The sequence below is a fragment of the Chionomys nivalis genome, chromosome 11 (genome assembly GCF_950005125.1).
Source record: "Chionomys nivalis chromosome 11, mChiNiv1.1, whole genome shotgun sequence".
NCBI lineage: Eukaryota > Metazoa > Chordata > Mammalia > Rodentia > Cricetidae > Chionomys > Chionomys nivalis.
Genome location: NC_080096.1, coordinates 44,308,558 through 44,327,352, shown reverse-complemented (window position 1 = coordinate 44,327,352; position 18,795 = coordinate 44,308,558). Strand labels below are relative to the sequence as shown.

General features: G+C 41.1%; 2 protein-coding genes across 16 annotated transcripts in view; one reads left to right on the top strand and one right to left on the bottom strand.

Moving 5' to 3' along the window:
• Mier1 (MIER1 transcriptional regulator) overlaps positions 1-10,628 on the top strand; it is a 52,343-nt gene extending 41,715 nt beyond the window's left edge. For all 15 annotated transcript variants that reach the window (XM_057785104.1, XM_057785103.1, XM_057785108.1 and 12 more), the window contains 3 exons: positions 1,703-1,830; positions 6,087-6,226; positions 7,063-10,628. In XM_057785104.1, the coding sequence (XP_057641087.1) occupies positions 1,703-1,830; positions 6,087-6,226; positions 7,063-7,391 (597 nt within the window). In that variant the 3' untranslated portion in view covers positions 7,392-10,628. The remainder of the gene's footprint in view (positions 1-1,702; positions 1,831-6,086; positions 6,227-7,062) is intronic.
• Positions 10,629-14,788: 4,160 nt separating this feature from the next.
• Positions 14,789-18,795, bottom strand: part of Slc35d1 (solute carrier family 35 member D1) — a 42,773-nt gene continuing 38,766 nt past the window's right edge. Inside the window, exon 12 of the mRNA XM_057784605.1 lies at positions 14,789-17,161. Within this exon, the coding sequence (XP_057640588.1) occupies positions 17,053-17,161 (109 nt within the window). The 3' untranslated portion in view covers positions 14,789-17,052. The remainder of the gene's footprint in view (positions 17,162-18,795) is intronic.

The following is an 18,795-nucleotide window of genomic DNA, read 5'->3' as shown; positions in this document are numbered from 1 at the left end:
CATCAGGTTGGACCATGAAACCCAATATGGACAAGTTCAACAGAACCGCCATATACGGGCTGCCCATGCATACTTTAGCATTGACAGAGTATAAATTTCATTTCAATTTTTCCAAATTCAGTATTGGAACTTACTATGTATACCAGGCTGACGTCAAACTCCCAGGTCTGCCTGCCTCTGCTTCCCAAGTGCTAGAATTGAGGTGTGTGCCACCACACGTGGTGGTTTTTTTTTTTTTTTTAACAGCAGAATTCTCATAGGATTTTAAATAGTAACCGACCATTTTACATAATAAGGAAAAAATGGAGTACCTTCGTGGGGAGATTACAATAAAGTCTCAGCATAAATATAAAAACTCATGAATGGGGCTGGAGAGATAGCTCAGAGGTTAAGAGCATTGCCTGCTCTTCCAAAGGTCCTGAGTTCAATTCCCAGCAACCACATGGTGGCTCATAACCATCTGTAATGGGGTCTGGTGCTCTCTTCTGGCCAGCAGGCATATACACAGACAGAATATTGTATACATAATAAATAAATAAATATTAAAAAAAACCTCATGAACATTACTCATGAATGTGATGAGCTGGACCTTATATTTTCAAATCTGGTACAGTACTGAGTATTTGGTATTTATTGGCCATTTTAGAGTTCATTATATAATCTATATAATTAATCCACTTCAGATAAATAGATGGCAAAAATTTTCTCTCATTTTGCAAGTGGTTTCTTTACTCTGCTGATAGTTTCATTTGCAGTGCAGAAGCTTTTAAATTTCAAGCAGTCCCATTTTTCAATTCTTCGATTTGTTTCTTATATTGGTAGAGCCCTTTATAGAAGGTCTTCACCTGCACCTATCCATTCAGAAGTTGCCGGGTTTTTGTTTTTGTTTAACCTCTGGCAGTTTCAGAGGTTTAGATTTTACATTAAGGACTTTGACATTTTGAACTGATTTTTCTACAAGATTCAGATCTGATTTCATGCTTCATTGTGGTAAATTATTTATTAAAAAATTTAAATTTATATTCCCTAGATAGTCTATGAGTAAAAAGCATTTGTTCTTTGGATTCCTTTTAACCTAATTGTCACTCCTATTTCCAGTAGAGAAATGCTTGTTTTATTGTAAAATATTAGAAAGGTGGTATCCTTGAACTAAAAAAAACAGAATGATGAATATCATATAGTTATTGTTGTGTTATTTTTCTCAGTGGATTTAGAATAGTTTTATTCGTATTTCATGCATAATATATCATGTTCATTTGTCATGTATATTAACTAAGGAGTAGCTTCTTTTTTTCCAGTCTGTCTTAGAGTTCCTGTTGCTTTGGTAAAACACTGGTTTATTTGACTTACACCTTCTCATCGCAGTACCTCATTGTCGCTGAGGAAGTCAAGGCAAGAACTACAGCAGCACCCGTGAAGGAACACTGCTTACTGTCTTATTCTTCATGGCTTGCCTAGTTTGCTTTCATAGATAACTCAGAACCACCTGCCCAGGGTTAGCACCATTTATATCAGTCAAGAATATCCCACAGACTGGTCAGTAGGCTAGTCTGATGGAGGCGTTTTCTTAGTTGAGTCCCTCTTCCCAGTGACTGTAGCTTGTGTCAAGTTGATGTAAAACTATCCAGTATAGACTTGAGAAGTTTTTCTTGAAGAGGCCCTGTTAAGACTATTCTAAAAAACAAGTGTTTGTTTATTGCAGGTACGAACAAGATCAGTTGGTGAATGTGTAGCATTCTATTACATGTGGAAAAAATCTGAGCGCTATGATTTCTTTGCTCAGCAAACAAGGTTTGGAAAAAAGAAATACAATCTTCATCCTGGTGTAACGTGAGTTTCCTAAACTTTCTTGGATTTTTCTTAAAAGGTTTTTGAATTTTCTGATTCTTCAGAATATAGTTTCTGTTCCTTTCAATACACTGTCTCTTGATATGTAAGACATGCAGACTTTGTTAGCTTATAAAAATTGTAAGTCGGCCCGGCGATGGTGGTGCACGCCTTTAATCCCAGCACTCGGGAGGCAGAGGCAGGCGGATCTCTGGGAGTTCGAGACCAGCCTGGTCTACAGAGCTAGTTCCAGGACAGGCTCCAAAACCACAGAGAAACCCTGTCTTGAAAAACAAAACAAAACAAACAAACAAAAAATTGTAAGTCACTATATATGGTAAGACAGCGAGCATTAAACCAAGGTTTAGAGTGTGGATTTTCATTAGGTATTCTAAAATGGAAAAGGACAGTGTGTTAATATTACATTTAATTTTAATCATTTTTCTTTGAGGCAAAATCTTGCTATGTGGTTCCAGCTGGCCTCATTCTTAGCAATTTTGTCAACCTCCAAGTGCTTGGATTGTTATGTGTGCACCATGGCCACAACTGATTTGGTTTAACCTTTGAAAACAGTAAAAGTAGGACCAAGACAAACTTGTGAAAACTGTTGGGCTGTATAACCAGTAGAGAGTCATTAAAAATGAAGGGAAATTAAATTTTCTCTTGTGCAATCTGTTTTGATCTTTGGAACTAAAACAAGATTTAAATGTAGATGTTCTTAAGAGTGGCGGAAGGGCACTGAAATATTGCCAGGTTAAATTGTGTCCTCTTGTTTGTTAATCATAACTTTTCCTAGCTGCCCTGAATTTAATATGACATATTACAGAAGTAATGTGGAACACTAGCAGTGCAACTCCAGTGCTCTGACTGAGACATTGTGGCAGCTCTACCCACACTATGTGTGGAGTGTCTTACCTGCCCAGATACAGTCCTGACACATGACATTTTGTTCGCTGCTTTCAAGCTGAGGTGATGAGGTCAGTGTGCACTAGGAAAGATGTCTTTGAGCTGCTTTACAAAGGTGTACTTGTTGCATATGTCTGATTATATTTTTAAACTCCTAGGCCATAGTGTTTCTTTGTTACGGTCATTTGTAGGTAGATGTCTTTACTGAGTACTTCCTCAGACCAGGCATTCTAAAACCCAAAGCAAAATAGCTAAAAATGTTTAAGGGAGAGCTGGGCTTAGAGCTTAGTGTTAGAGTGCTTGCTGAGTGAAGGCCCAGGGTTCATCTCCAGCACTACTCCCGAGCACCTCCTATTCCCCACTTACTCAGAAATGGTGATCATTAGAATGGAATTTCATATAAAGGAGCATTGCAAACTTTGTAATTAAAAATTATCATTGCTTATAAGTTAAACCCCTTACTAAATTTATTATTTTTTCTGGATTATTCAGTGGTACGATTTCATTTCAGAAACAATGTTTAGGTATGATGAAGATACCATTATTAGCATAAAAATACACAGCACTTGCTGTGCTCGGTCAGACTCCTGCTTGTCCAGTTTTCTTTTTCAGAAAGCCTTAGCAGAGGACTGAGATGAGGGCTTTTGTTGGCTCTGTGTCCAGTGCAGTAGGGTAGGCAGTGATGGTTCTCAATTAGAGCCTTATAGTTTTTGAAGGTGTTTAGTATCTTAATTTCTCCTAAGGTTAAGTTTTCTGTAGGTGGACAAGTCATAGTTAATGTAACCCACACTTTGTATTTTCTTTTTTTGAATTTTCGAGACAGGGTTTCTCTGTAGCTTTGGAGCCTTGGTATGAGTTATACCAGTCCCATGTCAGAATTGAATGAAGCCACAAATGCTTTCCCCTTGGGACCATTACCATAGTTTTGTGGGATTTACTTTTATTCCTTTGTGCTTCTTTGAACTTTGTCTGCCTAATCTTTCATTCGTTTTTTCTTTAAAAAAAAAAAAAAGCATTTTCTTTACAGGTGTATTATACCTTCTATAAAAAGCAGTGACCAGCTGGGTGTAGTATCTCTCACCTGTAATCTCAGCATTCAGGAAGCTAAGATGGGAGGCTATCCATGAGTTTGAATCAGTCTGCTGTGCAGTTTCAGGCCAGCTGAGGCTGCATAGCAAGATACTATCTTTCAAAATGAATGATAAAAATTGAAAAGAAGAACTGTGAGAAATATTTCTGACCTGCTTGCATTTTCTACTAATGGTTCTATCTTAAGTGGTTGTATAAAACATATGTATTTCCTTAAAGCAGTGGTTTCTCAACCTTCCTAATGCTGAGACCTTTTAATATAGTTGCTCATGTTGTGGTGATGACAACCATAAAAATATTTTCATTGCTACTTCGTAACTGTAACTTTGCTACTGTTAGGAATCGTTATGTAAATATCCGTGTTTTCCAATGGTCTTAGACAATCCTTATTTATGAAAGGGTTGTTCAACACCCCCCAGGGGTTGTAGCCCACAGGTTGAGAACCACTGCCTTAAACACTGAATTTTCTTCTACCTTGTCTTTAGGTCCACGTTAGAGTAAGTGCATCATTTAAGAGGCCTTACGTTTCCTGTTTTGTTACTTTCCATTTGTTACTTTCCATTTGCCCTTCCTGCCCACAGCCTCTGAGAGCTCACTACAGGGGACCCTAGTTACCACCTGGAGGGATTGAGAGCCACATTCAAACAGGAGATATTGCTATTGCTATTCTGAATAGGGCGGTGGTGGCGCACGCCTTTAATCCCAGCACTCAGGAGGCAGAGGCAGGAGGATCTCTGTGAGTTCGAGACCAGCCTGGTCTACAAGAGCTAGTTCCAGGACAGGCTCCAAAACCACAGAGAAACCCTGTCTCGAAAAAACAAAAAAAAAAAAAAAAAAAAAAGTCCAGTTAACCTGAACTCCAGCAATTTTCTGATTTGTCTACCTGACTTCCTTTCTAAGATTTTTGGATTTCATTAGTATAAAATAAATATGGTGGTTATTATTTATAATAGTATCATTGCCATATTCAAAAATTGAACATTTTTGAATTTGATGTCTTTTCATTTAGCTTTCTGTTGAATGGCTTTTAACATCCTCCAGTGTTGACCCCACTGAACTCTTTCTAATAATCTAATACCCTCTCCTGTAGTGTCTGTTCTTTTGCTGTAGCCTCTGAAGCCCCTTTTGTAGTCATCTTCCCTGTTTCTATTGATGTGTGCTTCAGAATGGCTTCTCAGTTGTTTTCTAATGACAGTGTAGAGCATGGAGCAATAAGATTCTAAAAGCCATTACATTTATAATGTCAAGAATGTTATGTTGATTGTCTTCTGGTCACCGTATGTTTCTGTGATACATACTTGTTTTGTGCTTGCAACAAAGAACAACCTCAGGTTTTGTTCTTTAGGAAGTAACCAAGTTTTTTTAGGCAGTGTCTTTTCTTGGAACTCATGACTTACCATGACTGTCTGACTTGGTAGTGAGCTGCAGGGATCCAGCATCTCTGCTGCCCAGTCCTGGAGTTACAGGAGTATGATCATGTTTCAGTTGGACTTTACAGAAACAGCAGCCAACCCACAGACCACACACAATCTGCCAGTTTCATGCTTAATACAATAACCATGTGTATAGATAGAACACCTGGGATTTATCTGCATTTCATTGTAAAATAACCACCCTCAGACAAGTATTTAGCCCAGGTCATCTAACCTCAGCCCAGTGTCAAGATCCTCAACTATAGTTCAGGAAGTAGTAATAAAGTTGTAAATAAGCCTGTCTATAGCAAGATGCTGATACCAGCAAATATGTCCAGGGCTTAACACATTATGGTACAAATCTGGCAGAAAGCTGGGCTATACAGTGGCTGGCATGGATCATCCTTTATGTTAGGTCTCAGTTGCACCTTCAGGCGTTGCCTTTAAGAATCTGAAAACCATTCTAGAAACCAGTTCAGAAATCAGCTGTACCCCGATGACATCATCCTCACCTCTTTGCTTACATGCACTCCAGCTTTAGTTAAGCCATCTTGAGCCCATCTCTGCTCATTTGAAAGCCTTAAGCCAAAAAAAAGAAAGTCTTAAAGCTTGCCATGGACTTTACATTTCCTTAGCTTAGCACCTTCAAATACCTCCCTACAAATTCATAGCGAAAGAAGCTTCCACAGTCATTGTTTGGATCCTGGTACAGTAGTAAGGCATTGTCATGAAAATAAGTGACAGTCAGAACATATGTGTTAACAGTGGAATGTATATTTAACTTCAGCGAATTTCAATCATCACCATTTTATTTAAGGAAATAATTGTTATGTTATTTAACTTAATCTTAAGGGATTACATGGATCGTCTTTTGGATGAGAGTGAAAGTGCTGCTTCTAGCCGAGCACCATCTCCTCCCCCTACTGCCTCCAATAGTAGTAACAGCCAGTCGGAGAAAGAAGACGGCACTGTCAGCAATAGCAATCAGAATGGTAAGCAACTAAGAAGTATATCTAGGTCAAGGGAATTTGCTATGAACTCTAAAGGCTGCAAGTATAAACAGTATGAAACATCAGCGCGCATACATCAAACATACACTATACCCTATTGGAAAGAGTTATTAGTGACGTCACAAACTGAAATTCATGAAATGACCTACACAGGGACCATTGCTTTCAATAAATTTATGTTCAGTAGCATCTTCTTACCTGAATGGGATAATGCCTAGGTGTAAGTACTGCTTCAACTTTTAGACAGACTCAGGTGCTTTCCATCAGAAACACTTACTTTTCAGGTAGTTTGGGAACTTGTAACATGAGCTGTTCTAAAACAAAAAGTAGGTAATAACATATTTTTTTCATTTTAGTGTATGTGTGCTTTGTATGCATATATATCTGTGTACCATGTGTTTGAAACCTGAGGAGGCTGGGAGAGGGTGTTAGATCTCCTGAGGGTTGTGAACCTCCATGTAGATTCTGGGAACTGAACCCAGAATGAACTCAAATCATACCAAGCATTCTTGACTACTGAGCCATCTCTCCAGCCCTGTTATGCTTTTAATATACATCAGATTCTGGTCTTTGTACTTAAAATCCGTTTAGTTCAGCTTCACATAGCTGTATAACATAGACTTGCTTTGGATTCCATGGTATGTGGGAAACTAAGGTGTAGACTGTGAAGACTTGGTTAGCGTCCGCTGGTAAACAGTAGAGCCACACTTCACCATGAGTCTATTTACATCTGATGCCTTCTTTGTTCCTTGGTGAAGGCACTCTTGTAGCAGCTGTTTTAGACTAGTTGATGAGTTTATCTTTCTGTCCGGATGTAGGTGTGTCATCTAATGGACCAGGTGAAATACTAAACAAAGAAGAAGTAAAAGTTGAAGGCTTACATGCTAATGGACCAACAGGTGGAAATAAGAAACCACTTCATACAGATATGGACACTAATGGTTATGAAGCAGATAACCTGACCACTGACCCAAAACTTGCCCATATGACTGCAAGAAATGAAAATGATTTTGATGAAAAAAATGAGAGACCTGCCAAAAGGCGACGGATAAACAGCAGTGGGAAGGAAAGTCCGGGTTCATCTGAGTTTTTCCAAGAAGCAGTTTTGCATGGAAAACTTGAGGAACATGAGAACACAAGCGACTGAGTCCTAGGCTTTGATATTTCTTTGCAGTGAATTCTGGTGTGACTGCAATTTTCAGGGTTGGTGGGTGACCTTTAGAAAGCTGATTTCCTTGAAGCAGTTGGTTAAATCTTGACATTTGAATTGAGTCCTAACTTTAAGAAATATGATTCATAATTCCACCTTTTGCAAGTTCTTTCACTTCACTGTTAAGGATATAAAACATTGGTAACTTTGAATGACCCAAAGACTTAACCTGTACCTTCTCACTTGAGATACTAATCATAAATTTGACTAAAAGTTAATTTTTCCTTTTTTTTTTTTTTTTTTTTGATGAGGAAGAATAGCGGGGGGAAAAAATCAAGTTTGTGTTTCTGCTCAACACCAATATTTTTACTATCTAGAAATGTCTTTACAGCAGACATTTTTCTCTCCATACAAATTGAACTAAGGAAACCCTCATGAATCCTGAAGGTTATGCTAGCATGATTTTTATATGTAGAAGTTTAAAAATAAACCAAGTCAGGTTTGTATTTGTAAAATTGTTGACATCAATGATGTCTTTCCATATTCTTATCTGGGCTTAAGAAATACATTCTGTATTTTTCCAGATTCTTTGTAGCCTTTGAAAGATTTTTACAGTACATATGTCTTGACTGAGCTGTCCTTTCTTAATACAAAAAGCTTGTATAATTTTCTTAACTTGTACAGTTGGTGAACTTTTATGAGAGGAACTGATACTCTGAGTCTGTCAGCTTTCATTTTATTTTGCTAAGATTTTTCTAATGAATTTTTAAGTGTGTGTAGTTAACAAGTCATGTTTCTTATCCAGGTGGTAAAAGCATCCATAAAGAATTATGAACATATTTTTTTTTCAAACTTCTACTTATGGACAAATAATTTGGGACTCCTGGAGTTCAGCATGATACTCAGATTGCAAGTTTGTTTGCATTTACTATAATTTTTAAGATTATTTTTAAGGCAAACAAAGACTGACCGTCAGCTTCAGTGCACAAATGCCCCGTGCTGCATAGAATCTATGCATTACTCTCATGCACTGTAGCACTGCCCACTGTTTTCATGACGTCAGCAGAAAGGAAAGGTCCACTGATGAGATTGTCACTTCTGGTTACAACTGTTGACAAGTAGCAATATTGATTTTTATGAGAAGATAATGGTTTTAAGAATTTTCAGACCTTTCTAGTTACAACCAGTTTGTCAGATTTGATACTGTTTTTCCAAAATGAAACAGATACAAAATAATGGTTGTTCTGTGTGATTTTTCTTTTAAAGGAATTATCTGTGTGCACTAACCTTGTAAGGATGGGTGCCATTTTATTCTTAGTATAAAATTCTTATGAAATGTAATTTTATACAGCTGATAAATCAGTCTATCTCTAAACTGTTTTTTGTCTTTTTTTTTTTTTTAAGTAAAGGATTATTAGCTACCTTTTGTCACACAGACACATTTTCAAATGCTGCTTCAGTTTGTTCCCAACCATCAGTTCAAGAGCCAATGCTTTTAATGACAGATCTGTGGTCCTTTTACTGACTCAGTTGTCTGATACAGCTTGGGTAAAGGTTTGCACTGAGAATGACCGTCCAGGCCTCATCCCCCAGAGTGTTCTTAAATTTGTTCAGACTGCTTCCCGTCACCAGTGGGAACAACCTTTTCTTTTCCCCAGTCAGTATTGGAAGCCACTTTGACAACACATCATATAATATGCATTTACTGTTTTTACATAAATATCCCAATAAATCAGTTTCTGATGGAAGTGCTGAGAAGCATGAGGATTTTTTGTTTATTTGTTTTACCGAAAAAAATTAATTTATCCAGAATGGCAGTAGGTCAAGTAGCTTTCGCAGATAGCCATGGCCCCTGTCTCCCTGCCCACCCCCACCCACCCATTTCTCTTTTCCCCTCCCTCTGTACCTCCTCCCTCTCCCTCTTTCTCTCCTTTCTCCCCTTTTTTAAGACAGAGTCTCAGTGTGTAGCTCAGGGTGACCTGGAACTTAACAATCCTCCTACCTCAGCCCTGATACTGAGATTGGAGGTGTTTCCCACCACACCCAGAAAATAGAAATCTATTTCTAAAGCAGATTTTATTAAATGAGTCCAAGCCATCCTAGCTCTTTGTCACAGATGGTCTATAGGAATGTTTTAAAAGAACAGTGTAGCCGGGCGGTGGTGGCGCACGCCTTTAATCCCAGCACTCGGGAGGCAGAGGCAGGCGGATCTCTGTGAGTTCGAGACCAGCCTGGTCTACAAGAGCTAGTTCCAGGACAGGCTCCAAAACCACAGAGAAACCCTGTCTCGAAAAACCAAAAAAAAAAAAAAAAAAAAAAAGAACAGTGTATGTGCTTCTCAATCATTGCAATATTGGAGGTGTCATGTCTACGTTTTTAAAGATCATCTGGTACGCAAGTTTGTGGAGTTGTTGAAACTTGTTACAGGAACATTTTAAGGAAATTCTCAGGCATGATGGCAAATGTGCCAGATATATAAGTCTTAATAAATCTTCCTTTTCTTTTTAAAGTATACATAATGAAAGACATTCCACTAATATGTGATGCTCAGCTTTCCCCAAATACTTTATTGTGTTCTATGTTCCTACAGGGATTTCACCCTTTGTCAATGCAGCCACTGTAACTTGAGAAGTCATTGCACTATGTAAACATCTTGACAATGTCATGAATCTGATTTGCTTAAGATTTAGTATATTTCATAACTCTTGGGCTCTTAGTTGAGATGAGAAAAGCCTTCATTATGGGCAGGGAGTGTTGCTCAGTTGGTTGAATGCTTGCACCAGCATGCATGAAGCCTTGGGTTCCATCCCCAGTACTATATAAGCTGGGTGTGGTGGTGAATGCCTGTAACCCCAGCACTTGGGAGGTGGAGGCAAGAGAATTCAGATGTTCAAGGCCATCCTCATCTACTTTGTGAGTTTGAGGCCAGCCTGAGACACTGTCTCAAAAAGAAAAATCTGTGTTGGTAGTTATTAAGGTCCTAGCAAAGCACTGTCATTTTTATTTGGAATATATAATATTTTACGATATATTCTCAATAAGGTTCAGAATCTGTAACTCAGTTCAACAAAATCTGTTGAGCTTTAAAATGCATTTGAAGTAATATTTAAGTAGGCATTTAAAATTATGAATTAGATGTTTTTAAATTTCTGCATAATAATTTTGCACTGTAAAATATGTCCCTTCTCCCATTTCCTTCTGCCATTCTGATATACTCATTAAAGTATTTTTGTAAGCATACTTGTGTGATGTGATGTAGATGTTTTGTTCAGTTTCATTGTGTCTTAATTTCGGCTTTTAGTCTCTATGGGTACTCATGGTGCAGATGTGCACCACCCCTGTTGCCTCCACGCCCATGCTCAGTGCTTCCTGCTTTGACTTACCTGACATTGATTATTTTCTGCCTCTTCTTTAAACTTATTTTTATAGACAGGGTCTGTTTTTGTTTTTTTGAAATGAGGGTCTATTGTATAGCCATGGCTGCTGTCCTTGGAGATCTGCCTGCCTCTGCCTCCCAAGCACTGGGATCAAGGCTGTGTGCCCAGGCCACTTAGACATGTAGCCCAAACTGGCTTTGATCTTTTGTCTCAAGTGATGGAATTTAAAATGAGTACCACTATATCTGGAAAGGGGGTATATTTTTGTCTTTTATTCTCCCCAGCAAGGCTTTACTCCCAAGATTTCCATTACCCTTTCTTTTTCTCTGAACTATACAATTTAAAATAATTAGTTGCTGTCTTTTCAATGAAGTTAAACCATATATTTTGCAAAATAAAACTTGTTTTGTCACAATATTTACTATTTTATGGGCAGGTAATTGTAGTAGGAGGCTGCTTGTTCGTCCCAGCCGCCCAGAACCGAAATTACCAAACAGAAACTATTAAATCACTTCTTGGCCCGTTAGCTCTAGCTTCTTATCGGCTAACTCTTACATCTTAATTTAGCCTATCTATTAATCTGTGTATCTCCACGTGGCTGTGGCTTACGCGGTAAAGTCTCCGGCAGGAGCTACATGGCTTCTCCCTGACTCTGCTTTCTTTCTCCCAGCATTCAGTTTAGTTTTCCCTGCCTACCTCTCTTCCCTGCGCAGGCCCAAGGCAGTCCTTTATTAACCAGTGTTATTCACAACATACAGAGGGGAATCCCACATCAGGTAATCACTTGAAATACCTGAGTGTTGGTCCCCTTTCATAGGCAGCAGTTAGTACTGACCAGCATGCCTGTGCGTGACTTGACAATCATCAGTGTCAAGCAGACAGGCTTTCCCAATGTCATCCATAGTTACTGAAGTGGCGTTGTCAAAATCTACAGCATATGGGAAGAGTGACTTCAGATTTTAATCTTTTTTTTTCTGAAAATGATTCTTTTCCCTTTTTATTTCTCAATACTGGTCACTTGGAAAAATCTACCATAAAAATCCACAGTGATCTTCAAAATCCATCTTATACAGGATTATCTACCCAAGTAACTACTGATTCCATGTATTTTATAATCTGAATTGACTTTTACCACACTCCCAGTGTAGGATATATAGATATATATATAGTGTAGGATATATAGATATATTTAATTTTTTGTTTTTTATTAATAAGAAATAACAGATTCGGCCGGGCGATGGTGAAGCACGCCTTTAATCCCAGCACTCAGGAGGCAGAGGCAGGCGGATCTCTGTGAGTTCGAGACCAGCCTGGTCTACAGAGCTAGTTCCAGGACAGGCTCCAAAGCCACAGAAAAACCTTGTCTCGAAAAACCAAAAAAAGAAAAAAGAAATAACAGATTCAAAGGTTATCTATTAGAACTATAGTTCGAGCTCCTAGGTAGACCAAGGGATTGGATCAAAGTTCAAGGTCTTTGCATGCCTACACAGCAAGTTTGATACCAACTTGGGCTAAATGAGACTATTAAATTCTCTACATACACCTGAGTATGTATATACTATCTGGTGCAGAACACTGAAACTGTGTAAACTAAAACCTTTTATTCTAGTGACTTGACAGTATCTTTGTCTTCCCCTTGGGTCCAGCTGGGATTTGACATGATGAACAAAAGTGCCAGTCATTCTGAGTGTGCCCTTTTAAATTTATTTTTTTAATTTATATATTATGTATACAGTGTTCTGCCTGCATGTATGCCTGCACACAAGAAGAGGGTATCAGATCTCATTAGAGGTGGCAGTGAGCCACCATGTGGTTGCTGGGAATTGAACTCAGGACCTTTGGGAAAGCAGTCAGTGCTCTTAACCTCTGGGCCATCTCTCCAGCCCTTCTTAAATTTGTTGTAATAGCTTACTAATCTCTGAACACATACATTGTAAGTGATGGGGATTTGCTGGGGTGGTTGATGTTCTGAGATTTCCAACCTCTTGAGTGTGATGTTTGTGGTATACGGTATCCATTTCGTTGCCTACACTTACTTCTGGTGTTAAAGATGGCTGCTGGTATTTTAGAAAACAGAATGTAAGTGTGCTTGGGCTATGTCTGCAAAGTTTCTTAACAATTGTGCAAATGCCGAACACAATGAAACAGCTTAATTCTGTCAGAATTGCCTGTGACTGAAAAGAGCTAGAGACACCGCTTTTATGGTTTCTCGAATGACTCCCTTTGTTGTTTGTGTGCTCCCTTGACTAAGAATTCTGCCGAGGCCTGCAGGGAGGTGTGACAAGGAGGAACATCGGCAAGCAGTGAAGTGAAGATCACCATAGCCCAAGTCACATGGGCTCCACAGAAGGTCTGAGTCCATTTGTGGCTTGAATACAGAGAAATTGTACGCCGTGGTAATGTTCATTTCCTCCTGAGACACAGTTTTTTGCTGAGAAGGGGCTGTAGCTAGAAGCTGGGGAAGCTTCTGAGGCAGTGTCAGCTGGTAGCCATGCTAAAGTGCTCAGTGAGTAGATCATGGAGTGGACAGAGAAAGCAAACCGTCCTCAGAGAAGCCACTCAAAGCCTGGCCTTGCCTTCCCTTATCTTCACACATACCTCATACTTTTATTTCTGTGCATACCAGAGAACAGTCAGATTTTATTCAGAAACATATCTCAAAGACAGCCATTTTTATAACACCAGTCTTTCCCATCCCAATTCAGCCATGTTTCAAGGCGTTCCTTGATCTGGATTCCTTGATTATCTGTGAAAAGCAGGACCCTGAAGCTGGCTCCGGGTAACATAAGGATGGTTTGTACTGGGACTGATGTCACAAGGCCGTGAGGTCACTGGGTAAAGACAGGTTTCTAACCTTACCTAAACCCCCCCAGCCAGCATTCCAGAGAGGAAGAAGGTATTTTTCAGAATATTGGGAGCACATTTGTGAAAACAGAACCCATGGTCAAAACATTTAGGTCCACATTAAGATGCACCCATAGTTAAGTTTCAGGCTAGATTTTGTTGCCAAATGAGTTAAAATTTTGATTTTCAGAGCCCTGTGGATTTCAGAATTAGGACTTTGTAGTTAGCTACAGGTTTTTGCTAGCACTCGCCTGGCAATTGGTCCCAACTGTCCTTAGTTTCTAAGTAAGAAAAGCAAGTGAAAATACCTAGCTGGTGGCTTCGTCATGCACTCTCTTGTGTCATGCACTCTCGTGTATCATGCATTCTCTTGCCCTTCTATAGTCAGCAGGAAGCCAAATCTAAGCACTGGGCAAGGAGAGCTTGTCCTGGTCCAGAGAGACCCCCTAGATTGGTGGTTCTCAACATTCCTGATACAACCCTATAATACAGTTCTCGTGTGGTGACCCCAACCTTAAAATTACTTCGTTGCTCCTTCGTAACTGCAATTTTGCTACTGTTATGAGTAGCAATGTAAATATCCGATAATCAGTATATCTAATGGAGGCCTCTGACCAATGCTCATAGCTTCAGTTTAGTGAAGGAACCTGGGGACGACTGCACAGCAAGGTGGACAGGCTCTGTATACCTGCAGAAAGTTATGATGGTAACTTCTTAAAAATACCTCAGTGTGCACCGACCTCTACATACCTTAATGTACTTCCATCTCTGTTGAGTCTGCTGTACCAAAGCGGCTGTCCTGCTAAGTGCATTTCACTCAGGGATCAATACCTAGTAAAAGTAGTCAACACACACACACACACACACACAGAGAGAGAGAGAGAGAGAGAGAGAGAGAGAGAGAAAGAGAGAGAGAGAGAGAGAGAGAGAGAAAAACCCAATTCATCAAGCAGATCAAACGTCCTGAAGACAGGTTAGTACTTTTCTCCTTCCAGTTCATCACAGGCATGTCAAAGACACTGACTACGTAATCATCACAGGCACTATTTTTGCAAAGTGTCCCCACGTCTAATTGCAAGCACCTGCATGCACGTCACCTTCTTAAGTGTGAGCAGACCCCTAGCTCCCAACTGCTCTTGACGCAGGAAGGAATTCTAATACACATTTTCCAGAAAAAGTATTTATTTGACATCATTAAAAAAATATTTAGGCACATGATTTTTTTTTCATGTTTATGTCACCTGATTTACATACCTCAATGCTCAATACCTTTTAAAAACACTAAGTAAATTGGTAAATAAAATCTATATTGAAGAAACATTGTGAGAGGCGGACACCTGTGGGCGAGTCAGTCATCAGCCCAAGAAGGGAACATCTGTGAACAAATAATCTCTACAAACATTTCTGTGAGACAGTAAAATCTAACCAGTAGATTTCTTCTTTAAAAATATTTTCAAAATAAAGTTTAAAAAACGTAACACTAGAGTCTCTCATCATTCCACAAGGTGAGACGCGAGCAGGAAGAATAGGCGGCAGCAAGGACCACCGACAGCCGCCCGAAGCTGAGGAGGCAGTCCAGTGTGTTTAGTTTTGAGGCGAGGGAGGAAGGCCTGGAAGCTACCTTAGGGTGACAGCTGAGTCTTCACTGAACCTCCATTCTGAAATGCAACTACCTCCCACTGAGATAGAAAATAGTTCTCGCTTTTTCAAATTTGCCATCAGAATATGAAAATACTTTTCTTCTTAAAAACCAGAATCACAGTGGCTGTAATTATATGGAGAGCATTTTTGTTTTGTGTTTTCAAAAGGAAAGAGGACTGAACCTGTCACCTAAGCATCCGGAGGCAAGGCGGCACACAGGCTTGTGCAAGCTGCTGGCCCTGAATGAAGGCAGTCGTCCCCGAAGGGATGAGGACCTGTGTCTGCTGTGTGCCTGTGTAATGGGGGGAACGGCACCTGCACTCACTCTCGGTATGTCTCCCCAGGGAAGGGAAACTCCACACAGCCTGCTCATGGGCACAACCAGCACCGCACAGGTGGGAGAAGAGCATCCACAGGGGAGGCTCAGGGGAGGCAGTTCTGGGAGCTGCATGGCTCATCTGAGCTAGAAGATGATCCAAGGACCAAGTCCTCTGAAATGGAAACACTGTTCTTTTGGGCAGACCTAAAATGAGCATCTCCCAAAACTGCAGGCAGAGGCCTCGCCTACAAATCACCGCATTCTCTCATCTGCGTCCTTTCCGCTAAGGTCAGGCCTCTGGCCGAACACTTGTGAGTGTCAGACTATGTCCTGTTTATGTGTCCACATGCTGGTCACGAACCCTTTACTCACCAGAGGAGCCCTAAGAAAGAAAGCAGAGGGCCCAGCCTGAGCCCCGGTGTGCCTGTGACCCGACCAAGAGAGAACCACTAGCACTCTGTGGAGACCCCGCCTCAGCTTTCCTGACCAAAACCTCTCACAGATTCCGGATACAAGGCTGCAGAAAACTTGCAAATGTGCTTTTTTATATATAATTTATATTCAAGGTGGAGCCTACAAATAAAATTTTTAAATAGAGGGGAAAAATATCACAACTCTCCTATTCCCCAATGAGGCACAAAAATTACAGACTACAGCTCTTCAGTGCCTCCCCGGGGCTCCGGATTCTCTGGGGAGTAGGCAGGGCCAGTGCTTCTAACGTCACAGGCCTGCAGTTCTGGAGGGCTGAAGTGACCAGCGCACAGTCCCAGAGTTTTCGAGCTGGACAGAGAACCACGTTCTCCATCTTACATTCAGACTATGGCAGGAGCGAGCTTTTCTCGCTACCACCAGCGCATCTCTGCATCCCCACACTCAGTTCAGTGCCCAACAGGTATGCGCAATGCACCCCTGGTGAGTGAAGAACTGAGTAACAACGGCTTCCTCCACCCCTTGCTTGTCTCCTACCGAACAAAGAGGAACCAGACATTCCAAGGCACACTCTGCTCACCCCACACAATCCAGGGAAGTAAAACACTTCAGAAAAGCCTCGTGGGGTTTTTAGTGCCAAAGTTGTCACCTTTGGCAAACATAGTGATACTATGAACATAATGCAATTAAAAGAGAAAGAAGTTCAGATCCTCTGCTGCATTCCCAGCTAACCTGCCCCTGGAGACAGCCCACTGAAAGGCAGCTCTTGCTGGAACACAGTGTATGTCCTGCCAGGATCACCTGGATAGCAAGCTACAGGGTTCATGTCAAAACACTTGATGCTTCACTGTTGGAGAGAAGAAAAATAAATTAAACCCACCCAGCACATTTTCCAGTCTGATATAAATTAATTCAAACATAGTTCACATATAGTCAATAAATTTTCAAAGGCAACAATCAATCCTAGGGTCATACAATTGCAAAGGAATATTACTCCCCAGTCAGGACGCCTCAGTGTCTTCAGGGTACACGAGCGGGGGCCGTCAGGTCATACCGCTCCTTTCCCCTTGGTGTCCAGCTTGTTACTGGTCTCTGACTGTTTGCTCAGCTGCTCCTCCGTGAAAGTGATGTAAGAGTACACCAGGCTTCCAGCAATACTACAAGACAGACAGCCATCATGAGGGAGGGAAAGGAGAAGGAAGGGCTGAGTCATGTCCCTTGTAATAGGGAAAAGTCTGATTAAAAGTTAAGTGCTCTGCCGTGAGAAATTACTATATAAATCCACACAATGGAATACTACACACCCATTAAAATGCTATGAAACGAAGCAGGCAATGACATCTTTTTTGTTTTTTTTTTTTTGGTTTTTTTTCGAGACAGGGTTTCTCTGTGGTTTTGGAGCCTGTCCTGGAACTAGCTTTTGTAGACCAGGCTGGTCTCGAGCTCACAGAGATCTGCCTGCCTCTGCCTCCCAAGTGCTGGGATTAAAGGCGTGCGCCACCATCGCCCGGCCAGGCAATGACATCTTAGATGAGAAAAAACGCACAAAACATTAAATGGTGGACACCTCTATATGAATCACAGCACCATGGATATGAGCTGCAGTTTGTACTGGAAGAGAGATCTGGGAGACAGACCAGGACCATTCCTTGCACTGCAGTGGGCTGCTAGGGTGCTAGGTGGCTCCTCTCTAGTTAGAAGTGAGCTCGCAGCCTAGGGCAGCTGGCTACTAGCATGCCTCACCTGCTCGTGTACCGCACACCAGAGTGCGTCCATGGAGACGATGAGCTCTGTTATTTCTCTGAGGGGCTTCGCACCTTCCTGCCTCCAAAACTAAGCTGTAAGCTGGAGGGGGGTCACAAACAGCATGCCTGTCTGACTCTCACTTAAGGCTGCCAGTACTCATTCCACTGGGTCACCAGCCAGCCGAGAGCCTGGGCTGGACTCTCCCCTTAAAATTATCCTGCCCTGGACCTGGCCCCCATCTTCATGCTGGCCACAAGGCTTATTGGCATGTTGCTCATTTAAAACTCATTCTGTTTTCCTCTGGGCTTTGACATCGCAGCCAGGCCAGCTGTGAAGGGTGAAAGCTGCCAGCCTCAGGCTCCCATGAGGAAGGAACTGAAGTTAGGAGCTAATACATCACTACCCACTCTGAGCCCTCCCTCCATCCACACTATACCAAGCTTCCTTTAGTCTAACCTCCCTAGCATGATTCCTACGGACCACCTCCCGAGTGCTGGGATTAATGGTGTGTGCCACCACCGCCCATGTGCTCGGGAGACAGAGGCAGGCGGATCTCCATCAGTACCAGCCTAGTCTGACCTACAAAACAAGTTCCAGGACAGCCAGGGCTGTTACACAGAGAAACTCTGTCTTGAAAAACCACAAGAAGAAGAAGGAGGAGGAAGAGGACAAGGAGGAGGAGGAGGAGGAGACGGAGGCAGCCACTGTGCATATAGGCTTGTGTGGAAGATTAATGAGATTACAAGCGCTGAGAATATTTTATGGGCTGGGGTCGTAGCTCAGTGGCACAGTGCTTGCCTAGCATAAGGAAGGCTTTGTGCTTAATCCCACTACAAATAAAAATAAAATCCATGTTAGTACACATGTGCGTGCACATGCGCACGCGCGCACACACACACACACACACCCAGAGAGAGTGAGAGAGAGAGCAGTATAACACAGTGGTCAAGAGGAGATACTACTGTTTTCCTACTTTTCCTATTACCCTGATACAGAGGAGAGGTAGAGTCCTAAGTACCTTAGCCTACTCATGACACTACAAAAT